Genomic DNA, 19,906 nt, shown 5'->3' with positions numbered 1-19,906 from the left:
ACAAAATTCTTTTGCAAAGAACCACTCAGTTAGTTTTGCAGCACTTTTAATTAATGTCCAATGAAAAATATAATTTTCAAATTTTTTTGTTGAAAAAAACCCAAAAAAACAACCAACAATTCAGATTCTTACTTTTCAAAAAGACATTCCTGCAAGAAACTTATTAGCCAATTGAATAGAAAAGTTGATACTGCTTTACCACTCTCAAATATTTCGATGAAATATGATCAAGTAAGAGAGAAAAACACAAAAAAGCAGTCATGGTTTTACATAGCTTCCACAACATACTCATACTTAATACAGATAATCAGGCCAGACTGCAATATCTGTGACCAACATCTATACCAAAACAATAAACAGATGCGGACACATTTGTTGGACTTTATCACATCTGCAAAAACCACTGTACATTATCACAAATCACTTTATTGCCACTTCCTCAAATATGGAAGCTAAACTGCGAATGTTTCTAATAAACAAGGGGGCTACTGTGTATAAGGAGGTACTGAAACTAGTAATTTATTTTTGTAGTGGTGTTGCACACCAGACTGATATGACCTAAAGAATAGTTGGAGATAAGCAAGTCCCTCAGACTTGAAATGCTGATGAATATTTAGGGAGAAATGGAACATGGGGGTGACTTTGGTTGATTTGGCCTTTTTCCAATCAATCTGCCTATTTGAAGTTGCAAAAACGAGCGTAACATTCAGTTAACAAATGGCTTGGATTCTAGAAAGTTCTCCCTTTACACTCTGTTTACTGACATCATGTTTACCTCCTCATAACATCTGAAGCACAAGTAAAAACAGGATGCAGAGAAAAGTCTATACTGCATCTCATAATTTTTAGCTGCACGCATGTTAATCAGGGCAGAGCCCGAAACTGATTCAGCAATATACTTTACAATTTGCAAAATAAAAAAAACACACACACAACAAAGAGTAGCCCATTAATTTGTTTTTCCTGACTTAAACATGCAGTGCTTAGTGGAGCCCACATTGAAGGACACTGGCGAGCTGTATTTTAGGTCTGTTCCACAGTGAATCGCTCAGTAGTTTAAGGTACCTTAAATCCTCATGCTGTGTAATCTACACCTACACTTGCTCTAACTGTACAGAGACTTGTACAAAAAGTAGAGACCTTTTAAACCGTTTTGCAAAAATAAAAGAGGCTATAAATAGCACATTATTTTCTTTCATTCAAGTGGACCCTGCACGACTTACGGAATGACATACAGCATGTAAAGTAATGCGAATGCACCACAAAATGAAATGACACAGCATACGAGCTCACTTTAAATAAACGCCATATTTTACAGCATCAGATATGTCAAAGTGTGGTTGTGCTTGACACTGCAAGCATGAAATCGCCCTCATGGGACCTTGTACACCCATTAAAAAAATGCAATGGAGATCACAGTTTAAGTGCATATTTAAATATTAGAGAACACACACACACACACACACTCACAGATGCGTACTGCTCTTTCTAAGATCATAGACCTAGTCCAGGTTTACACTTTCAAAGAAGGCATGACATCAATACTGCATTTTGAGAAAAACATCCACAAGTCTATGGCTTACATGAGTCTACGGATTGTCTTATTCTGGGACCTGCTGAAGCTTTTTTTTCTGTTCTTTTCACCAAACATATATGAGATCTTTGCCTTGCGCATAAAAAAAAAATCGTATATTTCTCCAGAAAAAGGGAATAGAAAAATAAAATAGAATTGTAACTTCAAAATCTAAAATAAAACTGATTACACTTTCATGGTGTCTTTTAAATATGACGCTGGAGTCAGCAGACAGTCTGCTTAGCTTAGCATAGTTAAAGCAAAACAGCTAGTCTTTCTAAAGGAAACAGTCACTTTTAAAGATCACCAATTAACATGGACTGTGCGCAGTGCTGCAGTGGTGAGCACTGTCACCTCAAAGAAATAAGGCTGGTCTGCAGTGGGGGCTGTGGTGGAGTTGGCATGGTCTCCTGTGCGTATCCCTGTGAGGTTTTTCCTCCCGCGGTCCAAAGATATGCTTGTTTGATTAACCAATCATCCAAAATGGTCCATAGATGTCCATGGATGCGAGGAGGGACATTACCCCGCCCCTTTCTCAATACCACATAATATAAGCTCCACCTTCCCTAGTACCCTAAAATGGATAGGATAAACCTAGTATACTTAAATCTCACTTAAGCTAAAAGGCAAGTAAGTGTATTTCTTAAAATAAGAGTAGTATCAGGGTACCTTTAGCTATAGGTACACACAGCCTGGTACACAGGCATGTTTTCAAAATAAAAGTCCTACATTTTCTTAGACTATACTATAAAATGCTTCATGTGTATTGGCACATATTCTTCTTCAAGGCAACATTAGACAACAATGTTAGAACGACAAAAAGCATCACCTCTTTTTGAAATATTCTTTGCGACCTAACAAGTACATCAGCACTCATTAAGTAGTTACCACAGTTAAATAAAAATACAATAATGATAATATATATATTTTTTAAAAAGACACGTTTTGCAAAGATACAGTTGAAATGAGAGGAAATAACCTCATAACAGCTATCGTGGGTTGTAAACCGTACGAAAGTCTTGAGGTGAAACTGCTGTTCCCTGCCGAACAGAGCCTCAAGTCATCATAAAGTTAGTTTGCAGCTTGCTCCCTGTTGAGTAATGCAGTCGATGAGATGAACTTTCTGTTTCGGTGATTCATGACACTTTGCATGAGCAGGTGGTTTTCAAGTAGCAATTTCAGCAAATCAAAAACAGGTTTATTCTCTGGGTTGAAATGCTCCTCGTGGCAAAGACATTCCACTGATATATGGGAGGAGGATGAGTGCGATGGATTTTCTTCACTGTGAAAATACTTGTGTGTGTGGAAGTGATGCTCCAGGATTATCTCATTATCTTTGGATGCCTCTGCTTAGTTGTTATTTACCACATACAGGCCACTGAGATGTAAACGTTTGCTAAAGAGCTTTTCAGAGTCTTTGAATTCCTTCTGTCAAGTAAAATATTAGACTGTGTTTATGTGTATAAGTTAAAAATCCATGTATTTGGCTGGGCCTCATGTTTAATTGGTTCAGTGTTCTTCATGGTCTATTATCTTTGGCCAGTGAGTGCATCATCCAGTTGACCTTGGTCTTCCAGCTTTCCCGCAAGGCTTCGTTGAACTTTACTTTGAAGTTCTTCAGCGCCTCGTCCTCTGTTTTGCCCAGCGCTAAAGAGTCCTTTTAAAAACAAGAAACCACTAATTATTAACATTGTTGTCATTCTCCTCATAATCATTAACTGCTACATCATAACTGTGGCATACCTTTAGATACTGTATGTCTTTGAAGGACGTGAGTTCAGGTAGCCCCGCTGCCTTCATCATGGCGAAGAGGTTGACAAACAGCGTCCCGTTCCGACACAGGATCTTATAGGCCCGCTCACAGTACTCCCTGAACCTGATGCAAAAGATGCAAAAACAAACACGTTTCATAAGTTAGCAGAACCCCAGAACAATCCATCCATCCTTTACTGCTTATTCAATTCAGGGTCACAAGGTGCCTGGTTCCTATGCCAGGGTACACGGTCTATTACAGGGCCAAGACAGACAACACAGACTCCACACAGAAAGGCTCCAACTGACAGGTGGATTTAAACCCAACTCCTTCTTGCTGTAAGAGGACAGCGCTTGCCACTGCACCACTGTGCCAAAGTCTATAACTATAACTACGTACGTGTGTTAGAGTTACATGTTTTTATTGTACCTCTCAAATTTCTCACTGTTGTTTGTTCGTCCTTGCTGGATCACGTGGACAAAGTCATACGTCAGGATAAAAGGCACGCGCTCCCTGTTGATCCCGAGTTTCCGCTTGAAGTTGCCCAGGAAGTGCCCAAAATCAATGTGGAACAGCTAAAAAGCAAAGTCTCACTTTAGTCACTATGTCTGAGTCTCCCAAACACTGACTGACCTAAACAATTTGACTCCAGCATGTTTCACCAAAAAATTATTAGAATATTACAAAGCACATTTTTTTTTACCAACTCCAACCAAAAACATTACACATCAATCAACAACATAATTTTGCTGAGATTCAAACGTGCAGTAAATCTTACCTGTCCAGTTTCCCTGATCATGATGTTGTCATTGTGACGATCTCCGATGCCCAAGACGTAAGTAGCTACACAGTAGCCAGCGCAGGACAGTGTGAACTCCTCTATCGCTTGATCAAGTTTGTCCCTGGTGACATAAAAGGTCACAGAAACGAGGAAGCAGAACGTGAGCGAGTTGTGTTCTTACAGTGCTTTCATACTTCTCTTATATTTCCTATATCAGCCTGCATTACACAAACGCAGCCATGAAGCAGAGTGTCATCGGTGACAGAGCATATGAAATGTTCAAAGAGGAGTTCCTGTGGCTGATTAACGCCTGATCGTCACATCCTTTCGCAGCCTAGACGTGCGGAGGGTTCATTGTGTTTTTTATACTAATTTTCTCACGCTGCAGTGTCCGGGCTAATTATCTTTGTATTCTGTGGGGCCATCAGCCTGGACACACCAACGCGTGAAGTACAGAGGCTTATTCATTACTTCTTCAAGGAGCTTTTAGAATAGACAAGACCTTCAGACTGTCTGGCATCAAATAAAAATCTACTCTCATTTAATGCTGCTAAAGATGCTGCCAGCCGGGGCACTTTGTGCTGCTCTATCCGGTTTTAAAATGCTACAAGGAAAAAAACACTTTTAAGAAAACAATTTAAGTAAAAAAAAGAAAAAGAAACTACAAGATGAAGCAGTACTGTTTACTGCTCACAAGAAGTGAAATATTTATATCAAACTATGCAAGTTTTCCTGAATGGGACTGGGAATAGGATGAAGGCTTGTGTGCCTTAAACACCCTTTTTTTCATATTCTTAAATCTTATTTTCTGTCCTTCCCCTCCCCCTTCTTTTCCACATGAACAAAAATGGATAATTGATCGCAAACATATTATTGTTTTACTTAAAAAATATCAATACCCATCTGTGGCTCAATATACGCGGCTGCTTTGTGCTAAAATCAAGAGGAGTCGATGAAATGATGAGATGCCGCTTTGGAAAATTCACATGATGTTATCGCAAATTTCAAATTGAAAAACTTCTTTCTTGACACTTGACAAGTCAGCGCTGTCCTAGGAGGACTTGGGGAAGTCCCCACAACAACCTGAGGGAGGTTTATGGGGGGAAAAGGGTGCATATGCGGATTAGCTCACCCCACTCCTGCTCTGTGTCTTCTGTGTGGTTTTATGTCATGCTTGGCTGTGTGTATAATGCACCTAATTTGCTTTGCTTTTTGAGGTTAAATAGGGTCATCACCTCTACAGAGTGTCTACACCAAATAAGATGACAATCGGAGAGCTTCTGAGAGTTGCCATTGTGCCAGAGTTCATCGTACTCACTCGGGATTCTTTGATTTGAGCCAGTTAAGCAAGGCGTCCTTGTTGAAGGCAGCGGTAGCGGCGCTGTTGCTGCTGTTACGCTGGATGTTGGCAATTGTGTCAGAGTTCTTCACAACCTCGATGAGCCCCATTTTGTTCCCGGTCGACAGGCAGCCGTACGGGATCATCCTGTGTTTGCCAAGTCGAAAAATGAACAGCGTTAAGGCTGGTGGACAAGATTTCCCCGTGCACAAGAGGCAATTAGTGTAAGAACCAGCTCCTACCTGAGATCCAGACCTTCTTTCTTCCACAGATTCTCCATGAGCTGGATCATCTGCAGGGTCAGCATGTCTTGTCGAAGGTCTAAAGGTGACAAGGAGAAATTGATATATCTAATCCTAACTTTTCTCTCGCATGACTCGTTCCAAACCCACAGTTTTTATCTTCCCAGCAGATTTGAATGTGCAAACCAGCCCTTAAACTAAAACAGGCACCTTGAGAAAGGCATGTTCGACCTTCTTGTCTCTTACCATCTCCATTTTTGAAGATAATGCCCACCATGTCTCCTTCAACTGCGGGATTCTTGAACATCAGCCAGAGTGGCTTCATCTTGGAGTCCATAAATCTGCATCTATCAGTACTGTAACAGCAAAAATGCTCATGTTCATTTTCATCCTTGTACATATATTTTTGCTCAGTAACTGATATCCCTTGTGATCTGTTGTATAAAAATGATTTTTTTTTGTCCATGACGACACTGACAATGCGCTCATATGTTTGTAGGAGGGAGAAATGAGAGTAAGTTGCTGTGATCCTGAATCAACTGAAGAGTTAATTTCTCCGTGTACCACTTAAATGTATTTTTTTTTATTCAGTAAAGCCAGAAAAGGAGCCAAAGTGGCCTTTGCAAAATCCAATAAGGAGGACAATAATGCATAAAACAATTATGCTCTCTTGTGTGCGTTTGCATTTGTGTGTTTTTCTGGGCCACTAACCAGATCTCAGAGAGGATGATGCTCGGGTTGAGTGGTGACAGAAGGTCTGACAGGGCCTCCAGGTAGGACTCTTGTCTGATACACTGCTTCAGGTCCTCTGCCGTCACCTTCTGGGAGCCCAACTTGACAAAGTCACTCAGAGCCTTCATTTTGCCCAGAGCCTCATTCTGAGTGTGTGAGAGTTAACACAGAGACTGAGAATCAGTTGAAAACACACAAGATCAAAGCGAAGGTGAGTAAGAATCAGGAGGTGATTACCTGTTTGGTTAAGAGCTTGATGTGATGGATATTTCCCCTGCAGTAGGCCTCGAGAATCAGGCCAAAGCGCAAACCCACAGATGCCACATGAGTCTCTGACCTACAATAGACACAAATCTCCAGTCAAACAAAAAGCTGACTCGATCTTGTTTTTCTTTCTGCTCCCTTTTTTCTAACTAGCTTGTATTTTTTAAAGCTAGCCCCTTCTCACTCACCTGAGATGCCAAAACAGAAAATGTCCGATCCTCCTGTTGGACAGTGCCCGTTCTAACAAGAAAGTGGTAAGGTCACAGTCCAGGTAGGACTCGTACTTCAGGACCTGGACCAGCTGGATCAGATAATGAAGCAGCTCATCATCACTGTGTGCAGAGAAATGTGGCTTATGCGGTTAACAGTCACAACACAGCATGCCTGGCACTGTAAGCTTCTGAAACAGATGTGTGTGTACCTGAGCTTTCTGAGGCATCTGATAGTGAAAGAACGAACCGCTGGGTCGGGAAAACTGTAGTCTAAGAGCTCCAAGGCGTGGATGGCAGGGAGGTCTGGCCAGTTCCTCAGTAAATTCACCATCTGAGGAGAATCCAAGAATTATTTTCTAACATGATGAGAAAAATCAAGGAGATTTTGACAATTTGAAGATTAAAGCAGGCTGCTGATGTTAATTCACAACTCGATATTTCTTTCTGCGGCAGTGACATTACTATAATTTTGCATGATTCACTGTTAAAACATTCCTTAGTTTTGAAGCTCCAAAAACCTGTAAAGTCACACATTTTCTTGCTCTTGTTACAACAAAGGTTTACTGCAAGACCTCTGTGGTTGGTAAATATTACCAACATAATATTATAAATAAATATTATATTACATAGATCAGAGCTCATGGTTGCCTGTTTTCTATAGATAGAACTTTATTTTGAAAATGTAAAAGAATGAAGTACAGCTGGCATTCATGGACGTTTGCTAAAACAAAATAAAACACCCAATATAAACTATTAGTTGTCTGTATATAAGAAACTAAGAATACATACTGATATGGATATGTGTAACTGTAAAGAATTATAGACCCTTCACTCACACACACAGATACACACTTATCTACACTACATAGTATTCATCCCAGTTTTAATAATCCTATATAGACTATCATTTCAGATGAAAAATTTGACTTCTTTGAGCTTTTTTCTGATTCGTTCACTCCTTGTTTGAAATTTTGGCCACTTTAACCCTTAAAGCTAAGCTAATCATCTGAAACAAAAGGTTTTACATCTCCAGATCGACTTACAGACATCAGTGAAAAATACAAAGAATAAATAACGCTTTACTCGTACCTGAACTACATCCTCACGCTTATTCCACTTGGTGATGAGGAGGAGCTTGGACAGACTTTCAGGATAATGATCGCGGACTTCGGTGCGGAGCTTCCACAGGAGCTCTTTCTCGTCCTCGAAAAACTCGGTGTAGTTTTTGTTGTCCATGAATTCTTTGAGCTTAAAGTACTACAGAGAGCACATGATCCACACACAAAGTTATTAAATTTTCTGCTTTAAAAACAAAACAAAAATTCTAACAATGTAAAATTTGTCACATGTGAGTCCTACCTCGTCTTTAGTGGCTAAACTTAGATCACCATTCCTCTCCATGTCACATATCTGAAAACACGTGAGGATTATTGCTTGGACTGACTGTCATCAAACAAAGATCCAAATATGTGCTTCAGCCTCAATAAACATGACACAATAATTCTGTGTAAAAATCATAAAATGACTTCATCATTAAGGAAAATGTTTTTTGGTATAAACTGAATGTATACAAATCCTATAAATTTCATTTAACTATATTCCATTAAATTTAATAAAATTTTACACTGTACTTCACGTTAGTTCACCTTTTTTTTTTTAATTGTAACTTTTTTTGTGTAGTCTTTTGGGAGATAGTACCTTTTCAAGTGGAGGGTAGTAGAGGGGGTGTGGCCGGATGTTGGGAAAATGAATGAGAAGTTCAGCGGCGCTGTCCACATTAGGGTTCTTCTCAACAGTTCCCATCGGGTTCAGCAGGTCACTTTTCTCATCTGTGATAAAAATATCATATATGAAATGATGAAATGTTCCATTTGGTGGAATCTTCTTCTCAGTTTTTAGTCTTTCGTCTAAGAAAACCACTCCCCCGCCTGGCAAACAGGTACTTCAGCATCTGCAAACAGGCTATCTTATTGCATCATAAAACACAAAATGTGTCACTATGTGTGATTTGGGCGGCAAGACGTGTCACTCTGGGCATTTCAGAAGCTCTCTGCGTGCTTCAAAGTGTTGTGGAGGAGGTGTTTTTTAAATTTTTTGAAGAGGATGAAAATGTAAGAAGAGGCAAGGCTGAAAAGTACCAGGAACACACGGCCATGTGGATAAGTGGAACTCCCCAGTCTTCAGCTGGTCCTTGTAGTCAAACACCATGGTGTTCACCCAGGCTATTGGACAATCCTGAAAAGACAAAGAGAGAAACTTTATTGTTTCACTTCACACACCATCTTCAAGCTTGAGGATCTTGGAAATGGTTTAAAACTGAGTCAGAGAATGTAAAAGATGTACAGAGGAAAACGAACCTGCATAGCTTGCAGCCTGAGCTGAATTATGTTTCCTCAGTTGTAATAAAATCATGTGCAATACTTGGGCAATACAAATCTTTTATATTTCAAGCTCTTTCCTCTCTGAAGATAAAAACGTTTGACTGAGAAATCTTTTTTTTTTTTTTTGCATCATAAAAAATTAAAATCAAGATTCTCTAAAGGCAAAGCTTTTTTATTCTTTAATCTAAAATGCTTTGAATAATTAACCATCTCCTGCCCAACATGTGCTTTATTTTAAAGGTTCACTTGAATTCAAAACTTTAATATTCTAATTGCAATAAACACTCTGAACCTTGATTGCGGTATATTTAATTTAATTCACCGTTAGACTTAGAACCGCCTCCAAAAACATGACAATAAAACGTTAGGAGAATGATTCGTTTGTATTTCTAACTTCTAAAGTTCTCTATAAAAAGAATTTGGGTTCCAAGAAATCAGTAGAAAAATGACTTCCATTATTTCAGTGTGTTAAAAACAACAAAAACACAGTTAACACATTCAAGTTAAAAAAAAAAAGAAGAAAAAAAGGCAGTGCACATAAACAAGAGCGGCTAAAATAGCTCAACTTCCGCCAGCCTTTCTGCCGTCTGGCTGCAGGACTTCTCTTCCAGGCAAACAAAGAGAGAAGTGGCTCAGAAAGCAGAAGTGGTCTTAATGGCTATAAAACACACCTGGGCTACATGTTTTGGAGGTCTGCACAAACTCGAGCGCACAGCTGCTGCGTCGCTTCAAAACAGAAGATACTGCGACTACAGTAAAAGGGGAATTTGTTGTTCTTGTTCACTGTACCTTTCATTGTATACAGGGGAGGTTTGTGGGGGCTCTTTCAAATGTGGTATTTGAGTGTACTGCCACCACTGTAGCAGCTGTGCACCGTCCTGAACAGGACATATTTTATATTCATTTATATGACATAAAAGGAGCTGCTGCAAGAAGCTGCTGAAGCCAATCAGCATCCAACTGAATCCAACTTGCTTATAGTTAAAGTAACATATTAAATTTTGCATGTATTAATAAAATGAGAGGTCATTTGTTTGCTAGTAACATGCCGAGTGGAGCTTTTTTAACAAACATTTGTCATTTCGACCATAAACAGAAATGTGTATGGCATTGGTGTCAATTAATTAATTTTATCAAAAGTATGTTTTTTCCCCTCAGGTTAAAAGTTTAAAAATCTCTCTATGCTGGAAACTTCTTGTTATATAGAAAAGAAAAGCATAAATTCTCTTAAATGACTAATAATTAGTAGCTGCTCATGAATTTCTGTCAGTTGAATGACTGATTCAGCAGTTAATGTAATAAATGTTTTAAAGATAATTGGTGCATTAATGTCAGATCAGGTGTTATTGTCATTAGTATCTACATTTTGTGCTTTTTTAAACTATATTTTTGGGCCTTCCTTGTGTCAGGACACAGGGGAAGACACACTGTAATTGGATTCTGGGCGGATCTGAACTTTTTGCATTAGCCAAACAAAATACAGGTGTCCTGCTGAACCCAGTCAGCTAAACCAGCGTTCAGTTACTGACTGGATTTTGGCAAACAAATTACTCTTTCTTGGAGTGTTTGCCTCGCAGACCTTCAGGTGTCCTGATCAGCCTTAATTTTTCAGTTTAACAATTACACTGAAGTGTCGCCCTGGTATCACATACTTCTTAGTCAATACTAATTATTTTCAATGATGGAGCTGTAGCTAAACAATTATGTGCTTATCTTATTGTTAAACCACTAGTTTAAACCACAAATTATTATGATTTTTTTTGTTTAGAAATAAAACTTCATCATAAGCGGTAAAGCTTTGTGCAAACGATTACAATGCTTTTTATATTATCACCATTATTACTATGTGCTCCACTCTTCAAAATGTAATTTCACATCATTTTTGCATGCTTTGCCAGCCATGTATAAATGTATGCAAAGCTATATAGAAAAGCTGTCTGTCATGCTTATTGTTGTAGGCGCACGTGTGCCTTTGTGTGCAGTGAGGTTTCTTTGTTTCATATATATACACACACACACACATATTTATATATATATATATATATATCCTGTGTTGTGTTTGTTTGCCTAAAACATCAGTGAGAAGTAGGTCTTTAATCCTCAGTTTGATATATATCTTTTATAAAAATGTAGCCGTTTGCGTGGCCCATTAGTGCACTCCTTCACTCATTCAATTTTTGTCGTAATGCGATATACTAGCAAAGAGTCAATCAAAGAGAGAGTTTGTCTTCTGCTGCAGCCCTTACAGCAGAATAAACCTTTGAAAATGCAGCTGAACAATTGTTAAAACAGCTAGAAGAGTTGCAGGTGTAAATCCAACTACATGGATTTAATGTGTGCACTTTTCTTGTACCTTTCTCTTTGTTGGCTTTTCTGAATTCATGCTTGTTAATCAAAAAAATGTTGCAAAGCCCTGCTGTAGATAAAATTGCTTTGTAATGTCTTAATCCCCCTCCCCCGCTAAGCTGTCAGCGAGCATGTAAATTTAGAAGGTTCAGTGTATATATGTGTGTGTGTGTGTGTGTGTGTGTGTGTGTGTGTGTGTGTGTGTGTGTGTGTGTGTGTGTGTGTGTGTGAGAGAGAGAGAGAGAGATGAGGGCTGTGAAGATGAATTTAGAATTCCTTGAAAATGTTAGCCAATTCCTTCCTTCCTTGGACCGATGTGCAGATAAAAGGGCTGAAGCGGATGAAGTGTTAACCGCAGCCTTGCCACTAAGCACACTTGCACAACCCGACGCAGCAGAAACAACAGACCCACACAGAAGCTACACGCACTACACACAAGAGAGGAAACAGATCTGTTTGTGCTTGCGAACAAATTCACACCACCAGCCCAAAACACTGGCCTACTCAATCGAACGAGTAGTACGCTGAGACCCCAAAAGCACCACGAGTTACTGACACACTCACCGCTTTCTTGTTCTTCTTTTTGGTGCCGCGGGGCTTCTTGGTCTTTTCAATGACGCCGTAGAGCGCGAAACACAGGCGGCTCATGCGGGGCAGGTCGGCCACGTTTATGTCAAACTCCAGCTTCTGATTCCACAGCGGCTCGGAGCTCACTGTCACCTCCGAGCTCGTCACCACCTTACAGAGCAGCTCGCTGCCATGGAACAGACCAGCCTGCACTACAAGCTGCAGGGGAACCACAGATACACAGTAGTGATTAGATGGAGGCAAGACATGTGGTTTGGAAGCCGAAGACTTTAGCACTTTAGTGTGAAGGTGATTGCTTGTGGAAGATTTACAGACTTCACGAGATGATTCAGAGTTTCCTGTGTAATTCGAGCTATGAGTCAAAGAGTTTACACATTCGTAAGCGCAAACAGGTCTCCGTGCAGAGTCAGACACAAATGAAAAAACAACCGCCAGAGACGTAATTTAATACTGCACGACCATTAAGCTCCTGCCTTTCGCCAAATCAAGATAGTCCGAATTAACATTTACAAAATATATGAGCTGATTTCCCCCCTTCCCTCCAGGGGTTGTGTTTTCAAACCTCTGCTTGACATCCACAGACATGACTGATAATTATGCAGCAGGAAAAATTAGTCATGAGTCATGATGCTCTAAGGCAGCAGCACCCAGGAGTGCACTTGCACTTAATAACCCATCCAAACAGTAATGTAGTTAGTTATGAAACAGAATTACAAAGACAGACACACATTAACAGAGTTCCCACTCTTTCTTTCACTCTTTCTTCTGACACGGAAGGGTGAGCATGGAGTATCAGCGGATGTTTCCACATCCTTTGGCTGTTCTCGTACGCTCACTGACAGTTGTCAAATTTTGAGATAGGTCAGGAGCCCGTCTGCAATAGTAACATGCAACGCCTTCAAAAAAAGAAGTGCATTTGAAAGCGAAAGAGGGAGAGCATGTAGTCTGTCTTTTTTCTTAGAATCTAGGCCTCAGAATGAGACGTAAAAACCAGATAGACACTCCCCACTTCCTGTTTTGAAGTTTTAACCAACCGCCTTGATGAATTATGGGAAATGTGTGGTCTGTACCATGTGACCCCCCTTGTCATTTACATGTCAGCCCCGCTGTTCCTACAACTGAAATTGAGATATTGGTAAACAAGTGAATGCCACATTTCATTGAGCAGCAAAGTGAGAGAAAACCCACGCAAAACCACACCGACCTTCATTCCCTCGTCTGCGTTGACTCGTTTGCCTTGCACCAGGTGAATGTGGAAAGGCTCATTGATGGACCACAGAGAGGAGGTGTTTTGCTGTAGGAAGAAGTCAGAGGAAAAAAGGGAATTTAATTTCTCACTGCCTTGCATTCACACGGTTGCTCCAATTTCCTGTTTGGCCACAACTCAAAAAAACGAAAAGAGGGTAGACGCAAAGTAACATCTACTTTCAAAAGAAAGTTGGGGGGGGGGGACTTTCTAACTGAAGACAACTGCCAAAAGATTTTTAGCTGCTTATCTGACGAGCTTCAGATAAAAGTTTCAAAACATTAACAATATTTTTTATTATGCTAAAGCAGTTCCAACGTATGCTGCATGCGCAACTACAGCAAATGAAAGACAAGCCGTCAGATGTAAATTATCTACACCGAGCTGCGTGGCTTATTTCAAGTGTGCCAAAGTCCGCAGGCTAGTCGAGTAACAACTGCAAGAAAAGAGAAAAGGGGGAAAAAAAGAGCATGTGCTCCTCTTTTAATGAACGACAGCTACCGCCTGACCTCTTACCTTCTTCAGTGGCAGAGGAGGAGGTCTGGATAAGGAGCGACTCTTGTACACCTGGTTGCACATTCTGCCCTGCTCCTCCTGACATTTGGTGACGGTGGAGTAGTGCACCATGGTGAGGTGGGGGTTCTGGCCATTTCTCAAGCACGAGAAGATGTACTGAGGAGAGAGACAACAGAAGATTTACTGGCACAGCCATCAGTCAGTTCACCCACAGATATTTCCCAGTGTTCTGATAGCGCTGGTTAGCTCCTGAAGGCTGTTCATTTGCTGTAGGTTAATGCAGCTCAAATCTCATTATGTGTGGATGGATGCAGTTCCTTTCTGCAGGGCTGCTATACAGATATGAGTCACCCCTGCAGGTAGTTGGAGTTTCAAAATCAACAGTGGAGTCTCCGGCCACCAAAATCTTGACTTAGCCTACTCCTAACCGACAGTCATTTCAGTTATTATGGACCCACCTGCACAGGCTGAACGCAGACAAACGACACTAAACAGAAACTTGCACACATTCACAGAGAAAACAACAGCTTGTCTAGAATATAGAGAATGCAATTCACAGTTTCAACAAAGATCAGCAGAGAAAGTCCAACTTTTCACAGTTCGTTTTTCAGTTTGTGAATAAATAGATAAACCTTCATCTTAAAGGCGCTGTGGGTTAATATGTCAAAGAGCATGTGTATTTTTTTTTAAAGACGGATGCTGATATGAAATCAATTAGGTAGAATAGTTCATACTGAGTCTAGCACATGCCCACAGGAACGAGGAGGATAAAGGCCCCCTAGGTGCCCTCTGAAACACTTCTTTGTGGCAAAACAGAAAGAAAAATGACATCTGTGCTGATTATTTGTTAGCACATTTTTATGTCTCTCTGCAACTCGTCTAGAAGCGAAATACAAAAGCTATCATGGCAGAAAATGAGCCTGAAAGAAAATTGGACTCTTGGGAATTATCATCCAACAAAAACACAAACCCAAAATAAAATTTGACAAACCTACACAGGATTTGCCTCAAAGCCACAATACGAACATCTAAAATTTCTAGTCCAGAATTTGGTTAAAAAACAAAAATGGGACTGAGTCATTAAACCAACAAAACCAACTGTGAAAAAAGAGAAATAATTAAAGTGATAAAGTTAAAAAAAAAATTCTATGCTGCATTTTCACACAATTTTCTGCTCCAAGAGTTTATTTTATTCGATTAACTCACTTTGAACTGACACAGTGGGTGTTTCCCATAGATGAAATCCCACCTCCCGTTGACCTGTAAGGTGTAGTCTTCAGGTTCCTGTCGCATTAAGCGGAAAACGGTAGCCTTCTTCTTCAGAGCGCTCTTCATCAGAACCAAGGGGAGGTCATGAGGGTCCTGCTGTAGCATGAAGCTTTCCTGTAAGAGCAACAGACAACATCATTCAAATAAAGAGTACGGCTTTACAGAAAATCTTAAAATTGCTGCTTGTTCCTGAGTGTTGTTTTGAAGGTAGTGTTTATGGTGTGGGAGGGGGCTTTCCAAAGGTGATCACATTTACTTAAAATCACCTCCACAATGTGTCTGCACAAGGTGGAACCACAGTTTTTCCAATCAAAGCTACTTTGCTTTTTGCGGGTTCCCTGCTGCCCCATCATACCAGAACATTAAATTTGATTAGTTTGAACAAACTGGACTGTATGACTCATGACAACTTAAAAAAACAACAACTGATGAACTCACGTCAGAAGCCTCAAACTTGACATTAATGAAGATCTTCTTGATGTTTTTTGTCTTGAGGCTCTGCGGCAGGGAGCAGCATGGCTCCAGTTCACATGGGAAGCTGTACTCCATCCACTTCTGCCAGGGCAGACTCTGTCGATCTTGAGCCTTTTCTTCGCAAAACGCCCTCATCTTGGTCCGAAACTCATTTACCTCGTCATTCTTCTGAGCTTCAAACTCATGCAGACCTGGAAAGTTGGTTAAAAAGTAAAAGGAGAACTTAGCTTATCATTTAATTAACTGAAACACGAAAAACGTTCAGATGAATAAAGAAAACATAGAAAAGAAATTATGCCATCAGAATAGCAAATTTTCCCTGACTAAATCTATAAGAAACATAGGCTAAAATGTAACAATGCTATTAGCCACGTTTAGCTTTAAGTCTGTATATTTGAAAACTTTATCCCTGAATTTTTCAAAAGTTAATTACACGTAAAATATGAGTGGAATCATATTATAACTATCTAAAGAATAATTATCATTCCACTCATAATATATTCAGAATACATGAGAATATGGGGGGGTTGCTAAACAAATAAATTAGCTTTAGCTAGTTAGCCTAGCCGAGCCCTACTTTTTCAGGTTAGCTACATTAGCTTATAGTATCTTTGGTTAATTCACAGAATCATTATTTTTAATTACTGTGAACCTACTGTAAAAACCAGAAATTCCTACAGCAGTGAAAAAACAAGAAAGCTTCTGTCATTTAATGATTACTTTTGTGTAATATGAACGGCAATGGCTGTAAAACCTATATCTCAAATTTAAACCTTCACATTTTTCAAAGCTGTGAAGCGGGCCAGATTGAAATCTCTGCTGGTCAGATTTTGGCCCCTAGGCTTTATATTTGACATTATTGGCTTATAGCTAGCCAGCAACCTGCTTTACTTGTAAAAAAAAAAAAGACGATTAGCATCGTGGATATACTGTAACTCAGAAAGAAAATGCTTTTTTGTTAATAGTTCCTTCTTTTGAGCAAAGTGTTATTCTGCTAACTTTATAGTCTCCGAAAAATAAGAATACTTTTGTTCCAATTAGCATTTTAACTCTGCCAAACCAAGGCTTCAAAACTACAACCACAGCAACTTTTCATCAGTTCTCATGCTGTAAGTGTGCTGTGGCACTTGTTGCAGGGGTCTGGATCAACAACTGAGCAAAAGAAGACATTTTTGTGGCACTAAGAACATAGCAGAGCCACAGTAATGGTGACAAGTGGATGAGATCAAAGCTGCTGTGCAAACATTAAGACGTTATCAGGATGAGTGTTGCAAGTCAGAAACTCTCATTTCATTTCTCTTTTTTAAATGCATACAGTCACTTGTTCTGTCTGACTCTGAGAAATCTAGTAGACTGGGCAGCAATTCAGGGGACTCGAGCCAGACTGGAATATCTCTATAGCTTAATGACAAGAACTCTTCTCTGTAATCATGACTGATTTAATCTCATAGAACAGTACCACAAACCCTTAAAAGCAAACAACAAAAAAACAAACAAAAAAACCCTCTATAGACACTGCAGAGGCCCACCTTTGCCAATTAACAGGCTGATTTGGGCGTTGGTGAGTTTCTCCACCCGGTCGCCCTCCCTCGCCACCAGCCTCAGAACACACATGAAGGGCCGCACATCACTTATGCGCCTCGATTCTTCCTCCAGCTCTTCCCTTTCCGCCGTCTCGTTGATGCAGGTGAAGACGTATCCATCAGGATCGCCGAGTCCACAGAACAGGGCCTCACTTCTCGCATTTTTCCAAACCATCTGAAATAAGAGACAAGAGGGATAAATGAACACAAGAGCCCCAGTTTTGATGAGCTGCCATGCCCAGTTTTCATGAGAAAAAAAAAACAAGACTGTCCAGTTACTGTTTTCAAAATTAAAACAAAAGCAAATGATCCTCTGATTAATCTAATGAGCTGAAATAAAGCAAGAAAATCATTGTTTCTAAAGCTTTCCTAAAATTCCTAGTGAATTAGCAATGACTGGAGGGCCATTTCATCTATTAATCATCCTAACAGCATCCATGAGTATCATTACCTAACGCAGCTAAATCAAACAGCCCGTAGTGGCAGAAGTGTTGGCCCGTTCAGCAGCACGTTCACATTTTAACAGCAGATCTGCTTCGGCAGAGTGCTGGCTGTGTTTCCCAGGGAGGAAAGCTGCAAGCTCCCTCTCTGTCGGAAGCATCAGAACCGGGGAGCATTGTCTGAGCGGGGGCTGCGTTTTAATTAGTTTAATGTCTGAAGAAAACATTAAGTCAACCAATTTGTTTAAAAGCGTATTATTGTGACTGACAACAAGATTTTGCAGTCTGAGCGTCTGAGCTGTTATGCTGCAGTCAATCAATTACAGTCTCCTGGAAATACAGTGCTCTCTATTAATAGACGCAACGTGTGATTACATTACACATCCACATATCAGTGAGGAGTTGAGGTTTCAGAGACCCTTTTAAAAGCAGATGCCGATGCATGTGAGCGTTGGGTTGGGGTGGGAGGGACACTGTACCTTTTTGATGCTTTTGATGGTGTCGTTTCGAGACACGGGGAATTTGAGGAAGATCCCAGTAGGCAGCAGGAAGTCCATGTTGATCGCCTGGTCCCCCTCCTTCTCCCACTCCTCCTGCATCCCATACTTCCCTGGGGGCATGGTGACGGCCTCTCATTTACTGCCAGCTCCTCTGCTGCTCACCAGAACACGAGCCGGCTGTCCACACACAGAGCAAGCACAGCCGGGGTTAATATGTCCACTATTAACAAGTGTCCCTGCATGAGCTGTCTGCTGTTTGTTCCCAAAACACTGGATAATGCATCTTTAAGAGGTTGTAGTTGAAAAAGGAAGAGGACGTGCAGGTTGTAAATAACGTGAATGAATGGTAGCTTATTGAAGGGCCTGGCCAGGCACCTGATCCCCTTCCTCCTGATGGTGATATAAGAGCACACAGATATTTAAAAAAAAAAAGAAGAAGATTAAGACGACCTGAGTGCTTCTATCACGTTTACTACGTGCAGTTCTGCCTTTAATGATCAAAAGGAAATATTCAAGGGTCAAATCAGGTGAAACGGCGCTTAAAGAAACTTCAGCTTTCTGGTACATCTGCTGAATAAAATGCAAATCAGAAAAATGGAAATGTGCTTCTGCTTCCCGCAAATGTAACGAAGTGTGTGTGCAACGAGAACAAGTAGGGTTTGCAACGTAAAGTAATTCTACACTATTGATTTTCTTTGGTAAGAGGAAACTTGCGCTGTGTGCGCTGCATGTGAATAACAGATGTAGGCTGACTTGTGCCCACAGCCTAAACAATGATAAATAAATAAATGTTAAGCTTTTAAAATGAAGCTCACAGGACCGGATGGATGTCAGATACGCTGTGATATATCTGTATATTTTGAAATGAAAGGCTAGAATGGAAATAAAAAGATACGGCGCATCCAATCCAACACGCAAACGTGACGCTGCGCCGTTGTCAGTAAAACTTGTGTCATGGCGAAAGCCTTGCCAACCTGTTAGCGCACACACTTGCCTGTCAGCTCTACAACCCGGTCATCTCTTCATGGCTTTCCCCCCTTTTCCCCCCGTCTTCTTCTTTTTGTTGTTTTTTATCGCAGTGAAGATGGAAGACGGAACATCACGGAGACGTGGGTCGCTCAGATCCGGCGGCTGCAGGATCTATCCGTAAGGAGGAGATGAGCAGGGTGAGGTGCTGTAAATCCGAGCGCTCGTACGGCTCCTGTGAAGCAGTGGAGTGCCTCCCTGCCTCGGTGCTGTGCGCTGTCAATCAGTGGGGCGCTGATGTTGCGCTGACCCTGACGGATGAGCGGCTGCGCGCTGCCTCACCAGCTCTCTCGCTCTCTCTCTCTCTCTCTCTGCTCGCGGGCCAAGGGACCGTCCGCCAAAAGTTTGCGCGAAGTGAAAGTACACCGCTCTCTCCACCTCCCGCCCTCCTCCTGTCTTAGGTGATGTATGTAGGAGACTTTAAAAAAATATTTCAAGCTAAAGAATGAAACAATTAACTAAAACCAATTTATAAGAATTTAAGTAGAAGCCGAATTAGTCGCAAGCAGGTTTGGTGTCTGAAAAGTGAGTCACTTTCTGGAACTTTCACGCTATTAACGCTGATTTAATTTCCGTATACAGGCAGCAGGGGAGCACCTGCGTGAGTAAAAGCCTGTGATGAAAGAGATGTTTAATAATTC

General features: G+C 40.6%; 1 protein-coding gene across 1 annotated transcript; it reads right to left on the bottom strand.

Annotated features, from left to right (window-relative positions):
* Nucleotides 1–49: 49 nt before the first annotated feature.
* Nucleotides 50–19,592, bottom strand: pik3cd (phosphatidylinositol-4,5-bisphosphate 3-kinase, catalytic subunit delta). Its single transcript, XM_085393917.1, has 23 exons — nucleotides 19,234–19,592; nucleotides 18,219–18,416; nucleotides 17,246–17,474; nucleotides 15,681–15,907; nucleotides 15,180–15,356; nucleotides 13,974–14,129; nucleotides 13,416–13,505; nucleotides 12,188–12,409; nucleotides 9,035–9,131; nucleotides 8,595–8,725; nucleotides 8,256–8,306; nucleotides 7,986–8,153; nucleotides 7,106–7,227; nucleotides 6,873–7,016; nucleotides 6,658–6,757; nucleotides 6,400–6,566; nucleotides 5,935–6,044; nucleotides 5,689–5,767; nucleotides 5,426–5,593; nucleotides 4,105–4,228; nucleotides 3,756–3,901; nucleotides 3,317–3,449; nucleotides 50–3,230 (listed from the first exon to the last, which is right to left on the bottom strand). Exons 2-23 carry the CDS (start codon nucleotides 18,357–18,359, stop codon nucleotides 3,093–3,095), a joined length of 3,120 nt encoding a protein of 1,039 aa, XP_085250043.1. The 5' UTR covers nucleotides 18,360–18,416; nucleotides 19,234–19,592; the 3' UTR covers nucleotides 50–3,092.
* Between the last annotated feature and the right edge of the window lie 314 nt (nucleotides 19,593–19,906).

The sequence above is a fragment of the Rhamphochromis longiceps genome, linkage group LG20 (assembly GCF_057381845.1).
Source record: "Rhamphochromis longiceps isolate RC_006_pf linkage group LG20, R_longiceps_female_GT1.1, whole genome shotgun sequence".
Classification (NCBI taxonomy): domain Eukaryota; kingdom Metazoa; phylum Chordata; class Actinopteri; order Cichliformes; family Cichlidae; genus Rhamphochromis; species Rhamphochromis longiceps.
Note: the sequence above shows the minus strand (reverse complement) of the source record. Positions and strands in the feature narration are given on the sequence as shown.

Bases quoted from the DNA above. Each gene is read 5' to 3' on its own strand.
- pik3cd (XM_085393917.1), bottom strand. From the start codon at position 18,359: ATGCCCCCAGGGAAGTATGGGATGCAGGAGGAGTGGGAGAAGGAGGGG. The intron at 17,475-18,218 runs GTACAGTGTCCC...CTCTTATTTCAG, and splicing joins CCATCAAAAGCATCAAAAAG to ATGGTTTGGAAAAATGCGAG. The intron at 14,130-15,179 runs GTGAGTTAATCG...CTCTCTCCTCAG, and splicing joins ACCCACTGTGTCAGTTCAAA to TACATCTTCTCGTGCTTGAG.